The sequence below is a fragment of the Sus scrofa genome, chromosome Y, assembly GCF_000003025.6.
Source record: "Sus scrofa isolate TJ Tabasco breed Duroc chromosome Y, Sscrofa11.1, whole genome shotgun sequence".
NCBI classification, from domain to species: Eukaryota; Metazoa; Chordata; class Mammalia; order Artiodactyla; family Suidae; genus Sus; species Sus scrofa.
In genome coordinates this window covers 22,406,174-22,430,633 of record NC_010462.3, presented here as the reverse complement: position 1 = coordinate 22,430,633, position 24,460 = coordinate 22,406,174, and the positions used below count along the sequence as shown (strand labels likewise).

General features: G+C 40.2%; 1 protein-coding gene across 1 annotated transcript in view; it reads left to right on the top strand.

Annotated features, from left to right (window-relative positions):
- Positions 1–24,460, top strand: part of LOC110257959 — a 37,895-nt gene that overhangs the window by 6,275 nt on the left and 7,160 nt on the right. Inside the window, 2 exon segments of the mRNA XM_021080973.1 lie at positions 23,762–23,939; positions 23,942–24,460. Coding sequence (XP_020936632.1) covers positions 23,762–23,939; positions 23,942–24,460 — 697 coding nt within the window.

Genomic DNA, 24,460 nt, shown 5'->3' with positions numbered 1-24,460 from the left:
TCTCTGTATTTCTAGATGAGAGAAGAGGCAAGAATTTGGGGCCATAGAAATGCTCACCTGAAATCGAACTGTCTGAAGGCATGTACCTCTCTTCTGGTCGCCTCCCTGAGCTCTGCTCAGCAGGTGCTGCAGGGAAACAGCTGCTGTGGCTCAAGTTTTACTCCAAGGAGAGCCTGAAGGCAAGTGCTATACTTGAGGTCACAGTTGGCTATAAGCCCCCATGGTCATTGACAGTTTTGACAGGCATTTTAGGACCATTTCATCCCACAGTGCTAGGAATGAATATCCCTCATTCTGGCCAAGAATTCACAGATAGGCCACTCAATGTGCTAATACTGGACAAGGCCATGTTAGGAGTAGCCAAAAGTCTCTGGACCACCTGACTTGCCAGTCTATTATGGTCCAGGAAAATATTCCCTCTTGTTGCATTTTCCCATACTTAGAGGTCACCGATCTCATATGGAACTGTCTATCATTTTCAGTGATTCAGGCACACATTGGAAATGCAGGAAGTAGCAATTTTCTGAAAACAGTGAATAAAAATCACACAGAGACACTCATGCTGAGAGAAGGAATTCAGAAAGAGAAAGACAAATACCATATGATATCACTGATATCTGCAAGCTACTATACAGCAGAAATGAAGCTTTCCACAGAAAAGAAAAACATGGACTTTGAGAATAGATGTATGATTCAAGGGGGTGCAGGAGGCAGAAGGGAGGGAGTGGGAGTGAGTGGGAGCTTGGGGTTAATTGATGTAGACTATTGCCTTTGGAATGGATGAGCAGTGAGATCCTGCAGTGTAGCACTGGGAACTATGTCTATTTGCTTACGATGGAGCATGACAATGTGAGAAAATAGGGTACACCTGTGTGTATAACTGGCTCACAATGCTGTATAGTAGAAAATATAATGATGTATTGGGGAAATAAAATAAAAGTGAAACCTCTTCTGATAAGGAGTGAAAAAATAAAATTAAAAAAATATATAGAAAGAAGAATTGGTAATGTCATAAATAAAAATTATTTCCTAAGTGTTTTGTACCTTTAGTGTCCTCCTTTCCTTTTTACTACCTTTCTTTGCATTTCAATGTTTTTCCCTCTTTATTTTTTCATCTTTATTATACTACAATTTATATATATTGTGTTGTGACAATTTCTGCTATATAGCATATTGACATATATATACGCATGTGTGTGAGAATATAGACATGTATATATGTAAGTATGCATATATTTATGCATATTCTTTTTGCATTTATCTTCCATCATATGCCATCCTATGAGGTTGAGTATAGTTTCCTGTTCTATTCAGTAGGGACTCCTCGCTTATGATTTCTAAATGTAAATGTTTGCAACTACTAACCCCACTCTCCTTGTCAGTTCCACCCACCCCTTCGCACGTTGGCTACCACAAATTATTTCTCCATGGCTGCGATCAGTTTCTCCTTTTAGACAGGCTCATTGTGCCACATTTTAGATCCCATGTATAAGTGATATCATGTGGCATTGTTCTTTCTTTTTATGACTTACTTCAATTAGTATGAGAATATCTATTTACATCTAGGTGGAGGCAAATAACATTATCTTGGTTTTTATAGTAATGTGTAATTGATTTATAATATTTCTTTAATTTCTGTTTTACACCAAATTGGCCGAGTCATACAGAGTCCCCTGTGCTGTAGAGGATGACCGAATGGCTTATCCATTAGAAATGTAAGCGTTTGCATCCACCAACCCCAAACTCCCTCTCCACATTTCTCCCTCCCTTAGACATCCAGACTGTGCTCTCCATGGCCATACGCTTTTACTGTTCTGCAGATAGTTTCATCTGTGCCATATTTTAGATTCAACATAGAAGTGATTTTGTGTGGCTTTATTGTCTTTCTCCTACTTAATTTACCTAATATGAGAATCTCTATGTTGCTGCAAATGGTATGATAAATGAAGATTCTTTTTTATGGCTGATTAGTATTCTGTCGTGTATATATACATCTTCTTAACCCATTCATGTCTTCGCTATTGTGGATAGTGCTGCTGTGAGCATAGGGGTGCATGAATTTTTCTCAAAGTGAGTTTTGTCTAGATGGATGCCCACGATTAGGATTGTTGGATTGAATGTTAGTTCTATATTTAGTTGAAAGTCCAGGGTGGTAGAACTGATCATTTGTGGAGGGCTCTTTCCATTTGAAATGCTTCACACTGATTGCTATTTTCCCGTCAAAGCTCCAAAGTTCTTCTTCTGTCCTGTCTGCTCACCTCGCTGTTGTTGGGGAACTGCCCAGTGTCCAGGAGTTCTTCCCCATTCCTCTTCACTCTTTTTTTCTTCTTTGTTTTGTCCTCCCCAGTTTTGTGAAGTTATTCTTGATCATTGGAATCCTGGGACCTTCCATCACCATTTAGCAAATATTTTGTGCAATTCTTCCACATACAAAAGAATTTTTCAATGTATTTGTGGGAGTATGTGAGCCTCATGTCTATTGCTCTGCTGCTATCCTTTTTCTTCTTTTCTTTTTGAAAGGAGAGTTTTGCTATATGTAATATTCTTGGTTAACATATTTTTCTATTAGTGCTTGAATCAATCACCCTACTCCCTGTAGCACTGATAATCTTATATTCCCCCTGATGAGTGATGGATTCATTTTTTCTTGCCTCTTTTAAGATAATCTCTTTAATTTCCCCATTCTGACAACACTGTGTTTGGATGAGATCTCTTTGGATGTATCCTACTTGTAGCACACTTAGACCAGGAAGTGTGCATGTCATTTTCTTTCTTCAGATTTGGGGTGTTTTCAGCTTAGACTTCCCCAAATAAGCTTTATGACATTATTCTCTTTCCTTCTGGGATTCCAGTGATAAATATATGATAGAGAGATGATAAATAGATAGATAGATAGATGATAGACAGACAGACAGATAGAGAGATGATATATAGATAGATAGATAGATAGATAGATAGATAGATAATAGATAACAGATAGATAAATAGATGATAGATCCACTTGACAAAGTTCCATCAGCCTTTTGGATCCCTTTCAATTTCTTCACTTGTTTTTTGCTTTGCACCTCTGATTTTATTACTTCAAATGAGCTGTCTCAAGTTCACTCATTCTTCTACCTGATCAAAACTGCAGTTGACCCCTCTGGTCAATTTATCAATTCAGTTATATTTTTTAGCTCTTGGATTTTTTATGACTTTGTTAATATTCTCATTTTGTATTTGCACCACTGTCCTGGTTTGATTTCACTGTCAACCTGTGTCCTCCATTAGCTCAGTGAGTATTTTAGGGCAGTTGTGTTAAAAAATTGTGTGAGGTAATTTGGGGATTGAATTCTGTTAGGTTTCCAGAATCTCATTTTGGAAACCTTGGTGCACAGTGGAGTCTTGTGCTGTTTTCATGGCATTTCAAAACCAGACACCTTCTCCTGACTTTGTGCAAATGAAGCCTGTACCAACCTCCCCAGCTAAAGGTACTACGATCTCTCTTCTGCTGTCTTGATCTTCTTGATGTCTGCTTGTGAGTGCACCTGGGGTGGTGCTTGTCTCCATTTTCAGTTGTCTTCACAACTAAGACTGCCACCTGCCCAGTGGCCTTGTCAATCCTTCCAGTCAGGTGAGATAGAAATCAATCTCTGGCTAGCCCCCAAACAAATCAGAAGGTTGGATCCACCTTGTTGTTTCCATTCTGCTGGAAGGCCCGGGCATGAAGAGTTTTCTCCCGATGGTACCATGCTCTGTATGACCTAGGGATTGGACACAGACAAGCACATGAAATAGGTTGAATTTTCTACCCCTGTGGCCTGGGTACTCAACTGATCTCTTTAGTTCTCTTGAAATTGTCCTTGTTCCTACATTTTTGGTAACTCGCTTCCTTGGTGGGGGAACAAAAGTCCATACAATGACTAAACGATCAGGAAAGGAAAGTCGTGGTGGTAGGAAAGTAATTCAGAGATATTTTTGAATATATTTAATGTTACATGTAAAATGTCACTTGCAGGCACAGATTATAAAACAAACTTAACACTAGAAATAGATTAGTTGTTCAACTGGTGTTTCATACGTAACCCCACACAAATAAAATGGAAAAAATTATACAACTATCCTAAATTTAAAAAACACTAAATTATAGGAAAGGAGTGGATTTGATAAAACTACACTCACATAATATTTTAGAGTTCAAGACCCATGTAAATGGAAGCAATCAAAATGATGTAATAGTAACTGATTAGAGAGCATGTATATATCTCAGCAGATAATATGCTTTCTCTTGCATCCTTTGCTAAGTCTGGGGTTGTTGGAAGAAGCCTGCCAAACAACCCTACTTCTTTCCCTTCCTGAAACATATGTGTAAATGCAAATAAGTTTAAGAAAATTGTCAATAAAACATTTTAGGCGATTTCAAATTTGTCAGAACATTACTATAGTAAAGTATTTACAATCACATATGCCTGTTATAATTACCATTACTATTGACTAATTTAGTAAGTAGCATAAAACAGTAGCTAATAAGCTATTTGCTTAAAGTGTATATTAACAATAAACGAGGTCAATAACTGTTTCAAGTCTTGACTATGAATACTAAGAAAGATTTGGTAGATTGGCAATGAAAACAACAGGCTAACTTACACTATTTTTCTCTGTCTACAGGTGCTAAGGCAAGAGATAGCAGTATTACATATTTCACTAGCACAGTCTCCCTCAGAATTTAGTTTCAAAAGTTCTTATAATAACAACCATCATTGAGATAATTAAATTCTTACTCAGTAGTTGGTAGGTATCTATGAAATCTATGAGCTGCAATTTTCTACAAAAAGATGTTGAAATGATAATTTTTGGCCTCAAGGTGTCTATTCTGTGTAAGCTTTAATCAAATAAAATGTGGTCTACCTGTCATGTGCATGTATATATTGTAATAAGCATGAGATTTCAATTTTATAACACACTTGCTCAGAATTTTTTTTCATTTTAAAACTACTGATTAATTATGACCGTAAAGAAAACTCTAAAATACTAAAAAGTATAATGAATATTTGTTGTTTTTATTTTATGTACAAATTAGTTCATGAAATGGCTGTACAACAGCTACAAACTGATATGGCAAATCTGCATGCACACACACACACGGACAGTTGAAAATGGTAAACTACAGGGATAAATTTGTGAGATTATTTTTTTCTTTTGCATCAATCTCATAGACTTGACTGTGAAGAAAAAGAACAGCAATGTATTGTGTGCCTAAAATATATGAAGATGTAACATTCCTGACAAGAGTATGAAGGCCGAGGAGACAATAAATGTACAGATATGGGTTATTTCACAATACGTGAAGAGACACATTATCTCCTTAACATAGTTTGTCATAAACTAAGTTGTACATACCAAGACTTAAAGAAATAACTAGTACAATGAAAAAAAAAGAATTACCACTAATAAACCTGAGAAAGTAAGTAGAAAATAACTTACCAGATTAATTTAAAATTAAGTAGGTATTAAAGAAAATGGGAATAAAGAATGGATTGAGAAAGTGAAAATTATTTAATAAAACATTAACTGTTGTAAATGGTTTGCTTCTCTGTAGTACAGGGTATTCTACTCAATATTGTGTAGAAACCTATATGGGCAAAAAAAAAAAAAAAAATCCAAGGGGAAAAAAACGGATGTAAGCATAGGTATAACAGATTCATTTTACTGTGCACCTGAAACAGTACATTGTAAATTAACTATGCTTCTAAATAAAATTAAAATTAAGAAAATGTAAATAGCCCAAATGTCCCAATGAAAGGGAAAAATCTTTCTGGATTTGATATTTTAAAAATAAGATCTTTGTGTATGTTTTAGAGCATGTTCTACTTTCCTTCCTTCACATGAATCTTGCCAGTTTCCCCAGCACCCTTTATGGAAGAGACTATATTTCTTCCACTGTATGTTCCTTCCTCCTGTGTCATAGATTAGTTGACTATAGTTGTTTGGGTTTATGTCTTGGCATTATATTCTGTTCCATTAATCTGTTTCTGTTTTTGTGCCAGTACCATATATTTTCAGATAACTGTGGCTTTGCATATTGTCCAAAGTCAAGGAGCCTGATTCTTCAATTTCAAATGTTCTTCTTCAATGCTGCTTTGCCAATCTGCAGTCTCTTGTATTTCCATGGAAATTTTAAGATGTTCTTTTCTAGTTCTGTAAAGAATGTCCTTGGTAGTTTGAAAAGTATTGCATTCAATCTGTAGGTTGCCTGGGGTAAAAGAGTCATTTTGACCATGTTGATTCTTTCAATCCAACAGCATGGTATATCTTTGCATCTCTTTGTGGCATCTTTGATTTCTTTCATCAGCATCTTATGCTAGTTGAAGTATAGAATTTGTCCCTTTAGGCCGGTTTATTCCTAGGTATTTTAATTTTTTGATGTGATGGTTAATAGGACAGTCCCTCTGATTTTTCCATCTGATCTTCCATTGTCAGTATACAAACATGCAAGTCATTTCTGTGTATTAACTATACATCCTACTACTTTGCTAAATTCACTGATGGGCTCTATTAGTTTTCTGGTGCTGTCTTTAGGGTTTTCTTGGTATAGTGTCTTGCCATTTGCAAATAGTGATAGTGGTACTTCTTCTTTTCCAATTTGGATTCCCTTTTAATTATTTTTCTTCTCTGATTGCCATGGCTAGGACTTGCCGAACTATGTGGAATAGCATTGGGGAAAGTGGACATCCTTGTCTTGTTCCTGATCTTAGTGGAAACATTTTCAGTGTTTCACCATTTGAGAATGAGGTTAGCTATTAGTTGCAATATATGGCTTTTATTATGTGGAGGTAGGTTCCCTCTATGCCCACTTTCTGGTGAGGTTTCTTTTTTTTAATAAGAAAAATGTGTTGAATTTCATCAGAAGGATTTTCTGCATCTACTGAGATGATTGTGGTTTTTATTTTTCAGTTGTTGATGTGGTGTATCACACTGATTGATTTGCAGATATTGGAGTACCTTTGCATCCCTAGGATAAATCCCACTTGGTCATGGCATATGATCCTTTTACTGTGTATTTGAATTCTATTCGGTAAAAATTTGGTGAGGATTTTGATATCTAGGTTTATCAGTGATGTGGCTGTGTGATTTTCTCTTTTAGGTGATACCTTTGTCTGGCTTTGGTATCATGGTGATGTTGGCTTTCAAGCGTGAGCTTCAGGTTCTTTTTTTCCTCTGCTATTTTTTGAAGGGTTTAAGGAAGCATAAGCATTAACTCTCCTCTAAATATTGGATTGAATTAGCCTGTGGAGCTATTAGGTCCCAGACATTTGGTTTTTGGTGGGGGGGGAATTTTAGTCACATTTTCAATTTTGGTACTTGGGATTGGTCTCTTCATATTTTCTATATCTTCCTGGTTCAGTCTTGTAAGAAGATTGTAAGAATCAACCTATTTTATTGGCATATAGTTGGTTCTAGTAGTCTCGGGATCTTTTGAATTTCTGTGGAGTCTGTTGTAATATCTCCTTTTTCATTTCAAATTTTACTGATTTGACCCCTCTCTCATTCTTTCTGGATGGGCCTAGCTAGAAGTTGATCAATTTTATTGATCTTTTCAAAGAGCCAGCTCTTGGTTTCATTGATCATATCTATTACTTTGTCTTTATTTCACTTACTTCAGCTCTGATATTTGTGATTTCTTTCCTTCAGCTTATTTTGGGCTTTGTCTGTTCTTCCTTCTCTAGCTGTTTTAGGTGTAAGTTTATGTTGTTTATTTGAGCTTTTTCTTCTTTCCTAAGTTGTATGGCTATAAAATCCACCCCCCCCAGAACTGCTTTTGATGTGTCCAGGAATTTGTTAGTGAGGATAGGGTGAAAACTGGAACCAATTAGCATTGCTTGTGTATACAGGACAATGGACAGTATATAGATACAATAGAATATTAATTATATTTAAATACAAACAAATGCAACAAAATGGGTGAACCTTGAAAATATAATGGTATGCATAATAATGCACACCCTAAAGGACAAATTTTTATTACTACATAAATCTCAGATAATTACAATGTATTTATATGTTACCAGATACAGAGGGTAAATGATAAAGGGAGATATTATCTGGTTACTAAGTTGCTGTTTAGAGTAGCCTTTTAAAAGCAAGAAAATGAATTGTGTGTGATTATTGCACAGCAATATAAATGTACCCAAGCCTCTGCATTATACAGTTGAATGTCATCTAAATAGTAATATGTCATATATATTTTACAGCTAAAATGCAATCCCCAAAATTATTGTTATATTAAAGTACAGTCAATTCACAATGTTTCTTCAATTTCTGTCAAACAATAATGTGACCCAATCACACACATTTCCCTGTGCTGTACTGTAGGGCCCCATTCCCTATAGATTCTACATGTAAATTTCCAAACCCAAACTTCAAACTGCAAAAAATGCCTACAAATCAAAAACAACAACATATGATCAAAGTATATGTTTTCTTCATGAAACATACACTAGGTATAAAAGCGTGGATGCAGTAGAAAAACATAAGTTAGTAGTGAAATGCAACACATGTCCTCCTAGTGCTAGTCATTAAATAGCTGGATGTTATAATAATATCAGAGTACATTTCAGAGAAAAACATAAATATGCATATAAGTGATGTCAATTCCTAATGTAAGAGAAAAACTGATGCCCCAAAAGCAATTCTGCTAAGAGCAAGCTCCAGACTTTATGGTGTTAGACTTTCTGTGATAGAAATGCTCTCCCACTTCTGTTGTTTACAATCCCTCAAAAAGTTATACTGTCCACATCTGTAACAGAATTACGGTATGAGAATTTCTCTAAAAAAAAAAAAACCTGAAGAAATTGTGTAAATAGATAACAAATCAAGAGCGTATTGAACTTTTGGCACATAGAGACATGATCATCATATCACCATAGTATCTCTTACATAGACTGGATAGAACTCAATGAATAAATGTACCTGGCATCAAGATGAGTCTGAAGGAAATAACTTCATTGACAAAAGGCAATACTTTGCTGGTGCCTGAAAGAATGATCTTGAAAGCAGGATTTGGGAAGATAGAATTTAAAATTGTTTGAACATCTAAGTGTTGATGTGCCTGCTGCCAAAGAAAAAGCGGAGAAGAGGACCTCATTATTTTAAAATTTTTGATTGATTTTTTTCATTACAATGGAGTGATATTTACTGTCAATCATTTAGAAAATACAGTTTGCAAAAAGAAAGTTAAGCATTGACTAGTTCTCTCCATCAACTGAAAAGAATAGCAGCAAGAATTATTTTATCAACTTCTAAAATAAACAGGTCATCAAATAGTAAATGAAGGAAAGTTCCTTTTCTAAAATATAAAAGCTTCAACTAATAGACGAGTATCAGAACTAATATATCAGCAATTTTTCTTTCTGTTTGTTTTCCTTAGCACCACTCTTTGTGGCATAATGGAAGTTCCCAGGCTAGGAGTCTAATCAGAGCTGGAGCTGCTGATCTAAACCACAGCCACAGAGACACCACATCTGAGCCATGTCTGTGACACACACAGAAGCTCAGAGGCAATGCTGTATACTTTACAAACTGAGCAGGTTCAGGGATTAATCCCACATCCTCATGGATACGAGGCATGTCCCTTACCAATGAGCCATGATGGGAACTCCCAATACATTTGCAATTTTGATGATTTAATAAATCCAGACAAGGATTATTAAAGGCTGCTAAAACCAGTAGCTAAAACTCTGAAAAGAAACTTCATAATTATGAGAGACGCTATTTGGGTCTTGCTGCAGCAAGTGTGGAAATGAGAATAGGGAGGTGGACAAGGAGATGCCATCTTGTCATCACCATCCATCTTGGTGAACCTAAGGTGAGCCAGATGAGGGCCTTGAGAAAAACAAAGGCATTCGAACTTGAGAAAGTCTGGGGCCGGATTTTTCTAAAGATATTCAAAAACAGGTAGATTGTGCTAGAGGTTAATCATCAAAGTAACAATGTAAGACATTCTGCTCAGCTATAATCCCTCTGTGTCCTGCATGTAATTAAGTTACAATAGCATGTTATACATGTAAACAAGCACTATAAAAGTGTCTCCCCTTTCTGTTAGGGGTCTATGATTGGGAAGCTATTCTCCAAGAATATGTCCATGTTAATAAAGCTGTTCTCCATCTTCCTCGAGTGGAGGCCACAGTGAGATTCCCTCAGAGAGACTGATGTTTTGAGCCACCATCATCCTTGGTTGGCACCCCAGCTTGCAGTATCAGGGCTGCCCAGTGCTGAATATAGGTGCACCTCCCTGATTTCAGGGAACTCAGGATCAGTGGGCCCTGCAGCCTCTGGACAGGTTGACTGACAAGATGGACCCAGTGTGGACTGTGGATTATCCAGGTAAGGATCCGGGGACAGGTCCTGCTCACAGGGCAGAAAATAAGACTGATCAACCCCCTGAGGGATGAGTGCACTGAGGGAAAGGATCATGAGTCAGGAACAGATTCTCCCAGTCAGAAGCTGTTGCTGACCACAGTAGTATACCTAGGGGGCTCCGGATCAGAGGGTGGGCCTGATCAGAACACCTACTCTCTCCCAGTTGGAAGTTGTACCTGACCAGAGCAGTAGCCAGGAACTGCTGGGGGAGCAGGAGGGACAGTGATAACCTCTGAGTGTGCCTTTGAGAGTGAATAGGACCAGATTTGCTTAACATCAGATTTGTTTGTGGATCCATGGCTCGAGTGGCTACAGAATCTGAGTGGGTCCTAACCTGCATTTCCGTGGTGACCTCATGAGGCTTCAAGGCTGTGCCAGGCTCTGAGGGACTCCTTCCCTTCCTGTGAGTCTGGTCCAGTTCCAGGGTTTATACAGACCAGCCATATGCCAAGAGGCACATAAACTCTCAAGAGGGGCATAGTTAGGTGGACATCTGAAAGGCCACCTTGTGAGAAGGGGGCACTCTCCCTTGTTTCCTCTGTGTCACCCACACAGTGTGGCCACACAGGGCAGGACTTATCTTGGAGATACCTAATCTGATCCTGTTCCTGGACCACCGAGTGTGCTGCTTAGGAAAGGGATGTATGAGTCAGGGAAGGTTGTGCCCATAGAAACTGGGAGGGGCACTCTTTAAAGGGTTAAGCCAGGAAACGTTGACTTTACCAGTTTACAAACTATGCACTAAGGATTTTTGGGACTCTCTCACTTGTCCCCTCTGCTGTGATACCCCTCCTTTTGATCTAAGTTGGGACACACCCCCTGCACAGTATTTATGGGATGGCTGGCACATTTGACTGCTGGTACATGTTTGCACTCATTCTCCAGTGATCCCACGAAGGTGGCATCAAAGGACAGAAGAAAGAAGAATATGTATGAGGAATCTTACAGTGGTTGGATGTTTTGGGTCACATCAGTCAAAACCAGTTTCTAGTTTGAGACACTTAGCAGGTAAGGCATTATATATTCCAGTGGTAGCAGAGGCCACCTGTGAGCTCCACTGCTTCCAGGAGTGGAGGAGACAAAGGTACTTGGGATATAAGTAAGTGAAGAGGAAACCTAGATGGGAAGTGGAGTGCTGAAGTTGACAGCGTTAGAAGGCATCATTAGAAATTTCAAAATGTGACTCTATGGTTTTCCATTCTTCCATTCTTCCTTTCTTTTTTTTCTTTTTTTTTGGGGGGTTGGATGGTCTCCTGTTATTATCTGCTTGAGTGTATTTTTTTTTCATTTTTTGCAAATGCAATATTTTGTTTTGGCTTGTGGTTGCCCTGTTTTTTAAGTATGCTAACCCCTTCCCATAATTGTGTGTTTTTACCTGATGGTCCTGTAAGTTCAAACACTTCATTACTATATTAAAATTAAGAAGAGAAACATAAAAACAAACAATAAGGGTTATTTACTTCCTAACATCCATGCCCACATTTTATGGTTTTGATGACTCTTTTTTATTTTTTTCTTTTTAATTTTATTTTGTTTGAAGCATGTTCATGATTAAATCTGTATGCTGGCTTATTTGAGTGACTGCTCTCTGATTGCAGTTTCCTCAGTCCTAGTTCTTCCTCTTCTTCTTCTTTTTTTTCTTTTTGTTTTTTCTTCCCTTTTCTTCCTTTCTTTTTGGTTTAGCGAAGCCCTTTCAATATTTCCTTTAACCTGGGTTTTGTGTTGCTGTATTCTTTACGTTTTTGTTTGCGGGGAAAAATTTTTATTTCCCCTTCTATTTTAAATGATATTCTTGCTGGATAGAGTATTCTAGGTTGCATATTTTTTCCTTTGAGCACTTTAAATATCTCTTGCCATTCCCTCCTGGCCTGTAGTGTTTCTGTAGAGAAATCAGCTGATATGCTGATGGGGGTTCCCTTGTAGGTAACATTCTGGTTTTCTCTTGCTGCCTTCAGGATCCTCTCTTTATTACTAACTTTTGCCACTTTTATTATGATGTGTCTTGGTGTGGGTCTGTTTGGGTTCAGTTTGTTTGGGGCCCTCTGTGCTTTTTGTATCTTGAATCCAGTATCCTTTAGATTTGGGAAGTTTCCAGCGATAATTTCTTCAAATATATTTTCCATCCCCTTATCTTTATCTACTCCTTCTGGAATTCTTATTACGCATAGATTGGCCCGCTTTATATTATCCCATAGGTCTCTATATTATCCCATAGGTCTCTTTCCAGTTTTTTGATTCGGTTTTCTGTCTGTTGAATGGATGGAGTGATTTCCATTATTCTAACTTCCATATCACTGATTCGTTCTTCCGCATTATTCATTCTGGTTTTTACTGCCCCTAGTTCAGTTTGCATCTCTGCAAATGAATGTTCTAGTTTTTCTTGGCTCCTCCTTATATTTTCTAGTTCCTTTCTGATGGTGTCTGCATTACTGTTTCTATCTTCTCTTAATTCCTTCAGTATTTTCACTATTTCTCTTTTGAATTCCAGGTCTGTCAGACTGTAGAGATCTGTTTCATTGTTGACTGTTTTAGGTGAGTTCTCCTGTTGGTTTGACTGGGGGTGGTTTCTCAGCTTCTTCATCCTGCTTGTTGTCTTCTTTCTCCTGAGGGAGTTGTACTCTCCGTGATCGGGCAGTGTTTGCCTTGTCACTGCCGTGGAATATTTCCTGAGGGCTGGCGTTGTTGGTCAATCTTTTTTGAGGCAGTGTGGCTTTTCTGGGTTGTTGATGGGGCTAACAGTGTTTCTTTGAAGCAAAGGAGGACTTCCTCAGGGCAGACAGGACTGGGAGGTCCACACCACGATGGTAGCAGATTTCACTTGGTCATGCAGAGCTTGCTCTGGTGTTTTGAGGCTGTGGGGTTCTTGCAGGGGGTTGGCGGTGTTAGGCAGCTGCTCCTCAGGAGTGCAGCACCCCCTGAGGGCTGGAGCAGCTATCTGGGTCACTGAGAACCTAAGAGGCTCTTGCCTAGGGCAGCCCAACTCAGAAGGACAGCCTGAGAATGCAGGTGGATCTTTTCACAATCTGGCTGAGCTTGTTGCAGCTTTTCTGGGCTGCAGGGGCTCTTCCAGGGGGCTGGTGGTGCTGAGCAGTTACTTCTTGGGAGTGGGGCACCCCCTGGTGGTGTGGGCGGGTAGCAGGGCCGTTGGAGACCCAAGAGGCTCCTCCTCAGGGCATCCCAACTCAGAAAAACCATCTGAGATCTTTTCCCAACTCGGCCAGGCTTATTGCAACTTTTCTGGGCTGCAGGGGGTCCTTCATGGAGCTTGCAGTCCTATGCAGCTGGTCCACTTGGGCACCCCCTTGGGGTTTGGGCGGGTAGCAGGGCCGTTGGAGACCCAAGAGGCTCCTCCTCAGGGCAGCCTGACTCAGAAAAACCATCTGAGATCTTTTCCCGACACGGCCAGGCTGGTTGCAGCTTTTCTGGGCTGCAGGGGGTCCTACCTGGAGCTGAGAGACCTACGAAGCTGATCGACTAGAGCAGCCCCTGGGGGCTTGGGTGGGAGCAGGGCCGTTGGAAGCCCAAGAGGCTCCTCCCCAGGCAGCCCGACTCAGAAAAACCATCCGAGAATTATGCCAGTCTATTCACAGCCTGGCTAAGCTTGTTCTAGACTTTCTGGGCTGCAGGCCTTTTCTCGGGGGCTGGTGGTGTGTGGTGTTTGGTTCAAATGACAATAAATAATCATCTATCATTTATCACCTTAAATGTCAATGGACTGAATGCCCCAATCAAAAGACAAAGAGTGGCTGAGTGGATAAAAAGGCAAAAACCTTCAATATGCTGCCTACAAGAAACTCACCTTACGACAAAAGATACATATAGATTGAAAGTGAAAGGGTGTGGAAAAATATTTCATGGCAATAGACATGACAGAAAAGCAGGAGTTGCAACACTCAGATCAGACCAAATAGACTTTAAAACAAAAGACATAAAGAAAGACAAAGAAGGACACTAGTTAATGATTAAGGGATCCATCAAAGGAGAGGATGTTACTATCATTAACATATATGCCCCAAATATAGGAGCACCCAGATGCATACAACAAATATTAACAGACACAAAGGGAGATATTGATGAGAATACAATCATAGTAGGAGACCTTAATACCCCCCTCACATCAATGCACAGATCCTCTAGACAGAAAACCAATAAAGCAACAGAGATCCTAAAGGAAACAATAGAAAAGGTAGACTTCATTGATATCTTCAGGACACTACATCCAAAAAAAGCAGAATACACATTCTTCTCAAATGCTCATGGAACACTCTCAAGAATCCACCACATATTGGGACACAAAGCGAATCTCAATAAATTTAGGAGCGTAGAAATTATCTCAAATGTCTTCTCTGACCACAATGCCATGAAATTAGAAATCAACCATGGGAAAAGCAAAGAGAAAAAACCTACTCCATGGAGACTAAACAACATGCTACTAAAAAACCAATGGGACAATGAGGAAATCAAGAAGGACATTAAAAACTACCTTGAAACAAATGATAATGAAGACACAACCTCTCAAAATCTATGGGATGCTGTGAAAGCAGTGCTCAGAGGGAAATTTATAGCAATTCAGGCCTTTCTCAAAAAAGAAGAAAGATCCCAAATGGACAACTTAACCCTTCACCTAAACGAATTAGAAAAAGAAGAACAAAAAAGACCTAAAGTCAGCAGAAGGAAGGAAATTTTAAAGATCAAAGAAGAAATCAATAAAATAGAGACTCAAAAAACAATAGAGAAAAGTAATAAAACCAAAAGCTGGTTCTTTGAAAAGGTGAACACAATGGACAAACCCCTGGCCAGACTCACTAAAAAGAGGAGAGAAAGAGCCCAAATAACCAAAATCATAAAAGAAAAAGGAGAAATCACAACGGATACAGCAGAAATACAAAAAACCATAAGAGAATACTATGAACAACTGTATGGCAACAAGTTTGACAATCTGGAAGAAATGGACAATTTTCTAGAATCTTACAGCCTGCCAAAACTGAATCAAGCAGAAACAGACCAACTGAACAGACCGATCACTAGAAATGAAATTGAAGAGGTCGTAAAATCACTCCCTACAAATAAAAGTCCAGGACCAGATGGCTTCACAGGTGAATTTTATCAAACATATAAAGAGGAATTGGTGCCCATCCTCCTTAAACTCTTTCAAAGGTTGAAGAAGAAGGAATACTCCCAAAAACATTCTATGAGGCCACCATCACCCTCATTCCAAAACCAGACAGAGATACCACCAAAAAAGAAAACTATCGCCCAATATCATTGATGAATATAGATGCAAAAATTCTCAACAAAATCTTAGCCAACCGAATCCAACAACATACCAAAAAAATTATACAACATGACCAGGTTGGGTTCATCCCAGGTTCACAAGGATGGTTCAACATATGCAAATCAATCAGCATCATACACCACATTAACAAAAAAAAAAGTCAAAAATCATATGATCATCTCAATAGACACAGAAAAAGCATTTGACAAAGTTCAACATCCATTCATGATCAAGACCCTCCCCAAAGTGGGTATAGAGGGAACATTCCTGAATATAATCAAAGCCATTTATGAGAAACCCACAGCAAATATAATCCTCAATGGGGAAAAACTGAAAGCCTTCTCACTCAAATCTGGAACAAGACAGGGATGCCCACTCTCACCACTGCTCTTCAACAGAGTTTTGGAAGTCCCAGCCACAGCAATTAGACAAACAAAAGAAATCAAAGGCATCCATATAGGAAGAGAAGAGATCAAACTGTCACTGTATGCAGATGACATGATACTATACCTAGAAAACCCTAAGGACTCAACCCCAAAACTCCTTGAACTGATTAATAAATTCAGCAAAGTGGCAGGATATAAGATTAACATTCAGAAGTCCGTTGCATTTCTGTATACCAGCAATGAAACATTAGAAAAGGAATACAAAAATATGATACCTTTTGAAATTGCACCTCACAAAATTAAATACCTCGGAATACACCCTATCAAGGAGGTAAAGGACATATATGCCGAGAACTATAAAACTTTAATCAAAGAAATCAAAGACGTTGTAAAGAAATGAAAAGATATTCCATGCTCCTGGATTGGGAAAATCAATATTGTGAAAATGGCCATCCTACCCAAAGCAATCTACAGATTCAAGGCAATCCCTATCAAATTACCCATGACATTGTTCACAGAACTAGAACTAACAATCCAAACGTTTATATGGAACCACAAAAGACCCAGAATCGCCAAAGCAATCCTGAGAAACAAAAACCAAGAAGGAGGCATAACTCTCCCAGACTTCAAGAAATACTACAAAGCCACAGTCATCAAAACAGTGTGTGGTACTGGTATCAAAACAGACAGACAGACCAATGGAACAGAATAGAGAACCCAGAAATAAACCCTGACACCTATGGTCAATTAATCTTTGACAAGGGAGGCAAGAACATCAAATGGGAAAAAGAAAGTCTATTCAGCAAGCATTGCTGGGAAACCTGGACAGCAGCATGCAAAGCAATGAAACTAGAACACACCCTCACACCATGCACAAAAATAAACTCAAAAGGGCTGAAAGACTTAAATATATGACAAGACACCATCAAACTCCTAGAAGAAAACTTAGGCAAAACACTCTCTGACATCAACCTCATGAATATTTTCTCAGGTCAGTCTCCCAAAGCAATAGAAATTAGAGCAAAAATAAACCCATGGGACCTCATCAAACTGAAAAGCTTTTGCACAGCAAAGGAAACCCAAAAGAAAACAAAAAGACAACTAACAGAATGGGAGAAAATAGCTTCAAATGATGCAACCGACAAGGGCTTAATCTCTAGAATATATAAACAACTTATACAACTCAAGAGCAAAAAAAACCCAATCAATCAATGGATACATGGCAAAAGACCTGAGTAGACATTTCTCCAAAGAAGATATACAGATGGCCAACAAACATATGAAAAAATGCTCAACATCGCTGATTATAAGAGAAATGCAAATCAAAACTACCATGAGATACCACCTCACACCAGTCAGAATGGCCATCATTCATAAATCCACAAATAACAAGTGCTGGAGGGGCTGTGGAGAAAAGGGAACCCTCCTGCACTGTTGGTGGGAATGTAAACTGGTACAGCCACTATGGAGAACAGTTTGGAGATACCTTATAAATCTATACATAGAACTTCCACATGACCATGCAATCCCACTCTTGGGCATCTATCCAGACAAAACTCTACTTAAAAGAGACACGTGAACCCGCATGTTCATTGCAGCACTATTCACAATAGCCAGGACATGGAAACAACCCAAATGTCCATCCACAGAGGATTGGATTCCGAAGATGTGGTGTATATATACACAATGGAATACTACTCAGCCATAAAAAAGAATGACATAATGCCATTTGTAGCAACATGGATGGAGCTAGAGAATCTCATCCTGAGTGAAATGAGCCAGAAAGACAAAGACAAATACCATATGATATCACTTATAACTGGAATCTAATATCTAGCACAAATGAACATCTCCTCAGAAAAGAAAATCATGGACTTGGGGAAGAGACTTGTGGCTGCCTGATGGGAGAGGGAGGGAGTGGGAGGGATCGGGAGCTTGGGCTTATCAGACACAACTTAGAATAGATTTACAAGGAGATCCTGCTGAATAGCATTGAGAACTATGTCTAGATACTCATGTTGCAACAGAACAAAGGGTGGGGGAAAAATATAATTGTAACGTATACATGTAAGGATAACCTGACCCCCTTGCTGTACAGTGGGAAAATAAAAAAAAAAAAGAAGAAAAAAAAAAGACATTTCAAAAAGGACTCGGAGAAATTATGAGGTCAAACTCAGTCCAGGAAAGTTGAGAACGATATGTGAGCTGGAGTGGCCTACTTTTTGAGTCATCTGCCCACCAGAATGGATCTTTATATTGCTAGCAGTCTACCAGGTTGTGGATGGCTGCCGTGAGCCATTAAGTCCAATTCCTTTAGATAGAGCCCTGGCTTCTAATTGCTCAAAACACTCCACTGAGGGCACACATCTGCTATAACACTGCCAGGGGAAGTAATATTCTGGTAGCCCAGGTTCTCTCTGAATTGGCAAAAAGCCTCTGACAAAAATTCTTCAACAAGGGCAAGAACAAGAAATCCTCATTCCACCTCCATATCAGCCAAGAGCTGGAGCACAAGCTCCAGGCTCACAGGAAGGAGTCCGGACTGTTAGTCCAGAACTGACCCCTCGGGGTGGAGCACCAACAGCCCCGCCACAGCTGATTTATCCATCCTTACCCCACTGGTAAAGAGACTGGAGAAGAGACAAATGGGCACAGGCAGCTGTGATGTACACATAGCCCACAGAGTGGACTTCAAATGCCTTTGAAAGAGGTGCAAGCACTGCCTCTGGTGGGTGAAGATGGTCATATACAGCCAGGTCTGTCTGGCTGCCCTGTATTATCCACCCTTCTCTACCAAATATTTACTTTATTGGAAACAGAACAATGCAAAATATCCTGAGAAAACCCAAGCTGTGATTGACCTAATGACATCGATATTTCAGACATGCTAACCCATCTGGGAGACATCTCCCAGCAGCTGATTCCTTTTTTCAGCACAGAGAAATGCTATGGGATCCTTACAGAGGCATGTAAGCGGTAACAGTAGAGCACCCCTATTGGGATTCAAAAATGTTGAAAGATGGGCCAAAGAGGACACACCCTATAACACAGAGAACCAGGCCAGGACTTCAACACAGATGGAAGTAGGAAGGCCTTGGAGTGATATAAAACAGTTTTCATAGAGGGCTTCAAGAGAGGGGCCTGAAAGCCAACCAAAATCCCCAAAATCACTGTAGTGGTGCAAAAGCCTGGTGAAACCTCTACTTAATTTTATCAAAGACTCTGTGAGGCTTTTCAAATCTACAGCCCTATTGACACAGAGAACACAGAAAATCAAAGAATCATAAATGTGCCTTGTGTAGTCCAATCCTTCCTTGATTTTTGGAGAAAACCCCAAAGTTGGAGGGATTTCCAGGAACAAACAGTTCTTAGCTCTTTGAGTTGGCCAATAAGGTTATTGCCAATAGAGACCAGGAGGTGCAAAGAGAGGCAGACAAAATTGTTTGACAAAAAAATAGCTCTATTGGCAGACAAACCTGGCTGCTCTGATCTAGAATGATGTCCAGCATCTCGCAAAGGCAGGTCCAGTCCGTTAGGTAGACCACCTTTACGGAAGAATTAGTGTGCCCATTGCAAAAGCTTTGGACATTGGGAAAGCAAGTGCCCCCCAAATGATCCCCAGTAAGATTGGCTTACTGGGTCTGACTCAGACTCGGGGGAAATCAGACCTCAAGGGCAGTACTAGGAGACTCTTTACAATGGAACCATCTGATATCAGAACCATTGGAATGGCAGGAATGGGCTTGGAATAGGGAGGCCAAGTCTCCTTCAAACTAGGTCATGGGAGAACATGTTTAGAGTTAAAATAGGGAACCAACTTGTAGCCTTCTTGGTGAACACAGGGGCAGAATGCTCAGTGGTAACCGAGACCATGGCACCTCTGATACAAATGACTACAACTATAGTGGGTGCTATGGGGGACCAGGTGCATCAGGCCTTGTGTGGACCACAAAATTGCAAGCTGGGAGGACATCCAGTCACACATGAGTTTTTATAAGTGCCTGAATGTTCCATCCCATGTTGGGCTGAGACCTACTCACCAAATGAGGGGCCAAGATTTCCTTTTCTCCCCACCAGGAGCCTAGATTGCTGATCAGAAAAGATCAATATATACTCATTCGCCATTCCTAGCGAAAAAGAATAGAGGATTTTTGCTCATGTGGGGAAAGAGGCTCCAGGCCAACTCAAGGATTTTTTTCCCTTGGTATGGGCAGAATGGATTTCCCCAGGACTTGCCAAAAACCACCCCCCATACTAGTGGACTTAAAGCTGGGAAAACACCTGTGAGGAAGCAGCAGTGTCCCATTCCCAGAGGAGCAAAGCTGGGGATCCAAGGACTTATTAGCCAACTGAGAGAAGCAGGTACACTGATTGAACACCAGTCTCCAAGGAACACTCTCATCCTCCCTGTCAAGTAGGAGGAAGGGAAAGCTTACCCTTACTGCTGCAACAGGATCTGTGGGCTGCTAATGAGGTAGTTGTGATGCTTCATCCCAATGCCCCTAACTGATACTCTTTGCCTGGATTAATGACCGCATACACAGCTTGGTTCACTTGCCTAGACTTAAAGGAAGCCTTCTTTGGTTTACAAGTAGCATCTCAAAGCCAGAACTTGTTTGCTTTCGAGTGGGAGGATCCAAACACAGGAAGAAAAGTCCAATTAACTTATGCTAGGCTCTCACGAGGATTTAAAAATTCCCCTGCCCTGTTTGGAGAGGTGCTGGCTGTGGATTTAATAGCCTTTCTGATAGAGGAGATGAATTGCTAGATCCTCTGGTACATGGACAATCTCCTACTGGCAGCTGCACAACAAGACCAATGTTGGAGGGGGACACTGGCTTTATTGGGCTTGCTGGAACAGGCTGATTATAAGGTTTCCTGGAAAAAGGCACCATTCTGCCAACAATGGTATGTTATTTGGGATTTAACATCACAGCTGGGAGGAGGACTTTGGGAATTTAATGGTGTCAGGCCATCTGCCATGTTGAGAGACCGACAACCAACAGGAAAGAGCAGGAATTCCTTGGGGTTGGTGAGTTTTCCTGCATCTGGATACCAGTGTTCTCACAAATTGTTAAGCCACTCAATGAGGATACTGCTGGGTCTGGGCAAACACTACTTCAGAGGGGTCTAAATAAGAATAGGTGTTCTTAAAGCTCAAAAACTGGTCATGCAAGCTCCTGCACTAGGACTTCCTGATGTGACTAAAGACTTTAATTTGCTTGTCGTGAAAAGGAGAAAAGGAACAAGTGGCTTTGGGGGTCCTAACCCAGACTGTAAGGTCCTGGCAGAGACTGGTGGCCTACTTGTCTAAAAGACTGGACACCATGGCCTCGGGATAGCCCTCAGGCATCCAGACCATGGCTGTCATTAATGGTAAAAGAAGCTGAAAATCTGACCTTGGAATATATGATTCATGTTAAAGTTCCGCATTCTGTCCTGGCTTACTCACAGGGCCTGGAGCCAAATGGCTTTCATATCACGAGTCCTCCAATGCCAGGGACTATTGTGTGAAAATCTCCATGTTTGGATAGAACCTATTAACCCAGCCACTTTCCTCCTCTTGGGGTCAGGCCTGCCTGACCATGATTGTGAAGAAATTTTGGAGGAAAGTTAGGCCAGTTGGCCCAATCTTCAGGACCCTCCACTGACTGATGTGGAGGTAACATACAACACAGATGGTACCAGCTTTGTGGCTGAAGGGCGAAGACAATCAGGGTTTGCCCTCAAAACAAATAACAGAGGGAAATATAGCTGAGGCATTACAAATGGGATGGCCAGGGCAAGGAGCAGAGTTATGGGCCTTAATCCAAGCTCTATAACTGGCAAAAGGAAAGAAGGCCAACGTTTACATGGACACTAGGTATGCATTTACTACTTTGCATGTTCATGGGGCAATCTATAAAGAAAGATATCTGTTAACACTGAGGGCAAAGGAATAAAAAATAACTAAGAAATCTGAATGCTCTTGGAAGCTGTTTGAGACTCAGAAAACGTGGCAGTAATGCACTGCAGAGGACACCAAGTAGGCTAGCCAGCAGAGGCCAAAGGAAACTGGCTGGCTGACAATCACCCAAGGAGAGAACTACACAGGAACCAAAGGTAACTAAGGTTCCAGTGATGCCTTCACTCCCAGCACAGCCTGTATGTAGTAATGAAGAGCTCGAATGGCTAAAACCTGAAAGGGGCATCCAGTGAGGTGATGGATGGTGAGTGTTGCCAGAAGGATGAATATCTGTGCCTTCCTCTCTGGCATTTAAAAGAGTACAAGATTTTTGTCAGTCAACCCACCTCAGTAAGACCAAGGCTTATGATATATTAACTAGGAATTGCATTATTCCCCAGTAACCGCTCTGGGTGCTCAGGTCAACAATGTGTCACTTGCACTGAGAATAATGCAGCACCAAAGACTCAATTGCCTCCTGGAATTTACAAGTAAAAGGCACCCTCTTCTTGGAAAGTTTGGAAGTTGATTTTTCTGGAGTGACACCTTGCCAGGGCTATAAATATCTACTTGTCCTACCATGTACCTATTCAGGGTGGGTGGAGGTATACCTGGCAAGGACTGAAAAGGCAGGAGAAGTGGCTTGAGGTATATGGAGAGATTTGTGCCCCTCATCATTGGATCTGACAATGGGACAGATTTTGTGGCAGAGATAATTCAACTTCTAAGTAAGCTATTGGGCATTAGATGGAAATTACAAGAAGCCTCTTAACCACATAGCTCAGGAACAATAAAAAGAAAAAATGAACAGAACAGTTAAAACAGCATTGGCCAAATTAACACATGAAACAGGACTGAGCTGCGTAGATCTTCTGCCAATAACACCTCAGGAAAATCAGAATGACATTGTGATTGCCAGACTATTCCCCTTATGAGATTCTGTTCAGGTGCCCTCCTCCTTTGAAAAGATATTTGAGAGGGGACCTCTTGGTCTCTAAGGAATTGGGTATGTCACAGCAGATGGACCAGTTGGGAAAGGCGATGGAAGAAATAACCAGCTTCACCCAGGAAAGGCTCCCTATCCTGCTGGGAGTGGGGGTTCACTCTTATAAGCCAGGAAATATGGTGTGGGTAAAATATTTAAAAAAAAAACATTCAACCTTTCTGGGCTGGTCCATACACTGTGGTACTAGACATCCCCGCTGCAATTAAGGTCAGAGGCATTCTTCCTTGGATTCAGCACACTAGCGTAAAGATTGCTGCTGACAAAGATGCCTTGAGGGAGGTAGAGAGAGAGATCCAGACTGACAACTGAGGCTCAGCCTCACAAAAAAAATAAAAAGGAGGAAAATGACTTCAGCTCAGAGCATTTTGTGGCTACTGGAGACAATCCTGCTCTGCTATGACATCTGAACAAAGCAATGACCCAGGACAATGTCTTCATGACATGGACCCATTCCCATGCAAACTATCTCAACCAATCCAGCTTCTGGGTATGTAGAGCCCTGCCAATGCCTGTAATGGATGGACTGCCTTGGTGGGTATCACCTTTCTGCCAGCGTGACTTGACCTTTTGTACCAGCAAAATTCTCATATTGCTAGTTTGAGTATGCATAATATTACTTCCTAGTCTTGCTGTCAGGGTGCTACCTTTGACTCTACTGAGGGACAAAATGTTATCTTCAACTACACAACTGCTAGGGAAAGAGCCTTCCAGTATTATATGGCATATTATAGGACTGCCAAAAAAACTCAAAGGAACGCAGTAGGTATTTTGATCAATTTTATCAGATTTGGAATGAGTATATGTGGGTTGCCTCAGAAAAGTGATGATGAAAAGAATCAGCAACTATTTGTTGGGAGCAAAATGAACATAGAAGAGGATTTAATGATAATCTGATAAACCCAAAGGATTGAAAACATATGGGTTACTTACCACAGAACACTGCACCCACACTATTCCAGTGACTTATAACCCAGAGACAATCTCTCTATGACCAGGGACAGGCTGGAGAAATAATTCTGGAATCCATTGGATTACCCCCAATGGGACCCACTGGATATGTGCGACAAACTTGTGGCTGTGGTTGCCACCATGATGGGAAAGAAGGTGTACTTCAGGATATGCTTTCACCCATGGAAATATTTTATCATCTCTAGATCAACCCCTTATTAATATCCCTTACTTGCATGCTTGTTGGGCATGATCTGTCTTTGCAATTCTGTAGGATTACTTGGCAGCTGTATGTGTCCCATCACCAGGAATGACAGATATCATGCTGAGGGTAGAAGTTTTAACTTACTTTACCAAGCAAGCTTTAATCGATGATGAAATGAAAGCTATAAAGGCATTTAATACTGAACAAGTCCTGATGAAAAAGGCTGTCCTTCAAAATGGAATGACACTAGACCTAACAGCTGCCCAAGAAGGGACATGTGCCATCATAAAAGCAGAAT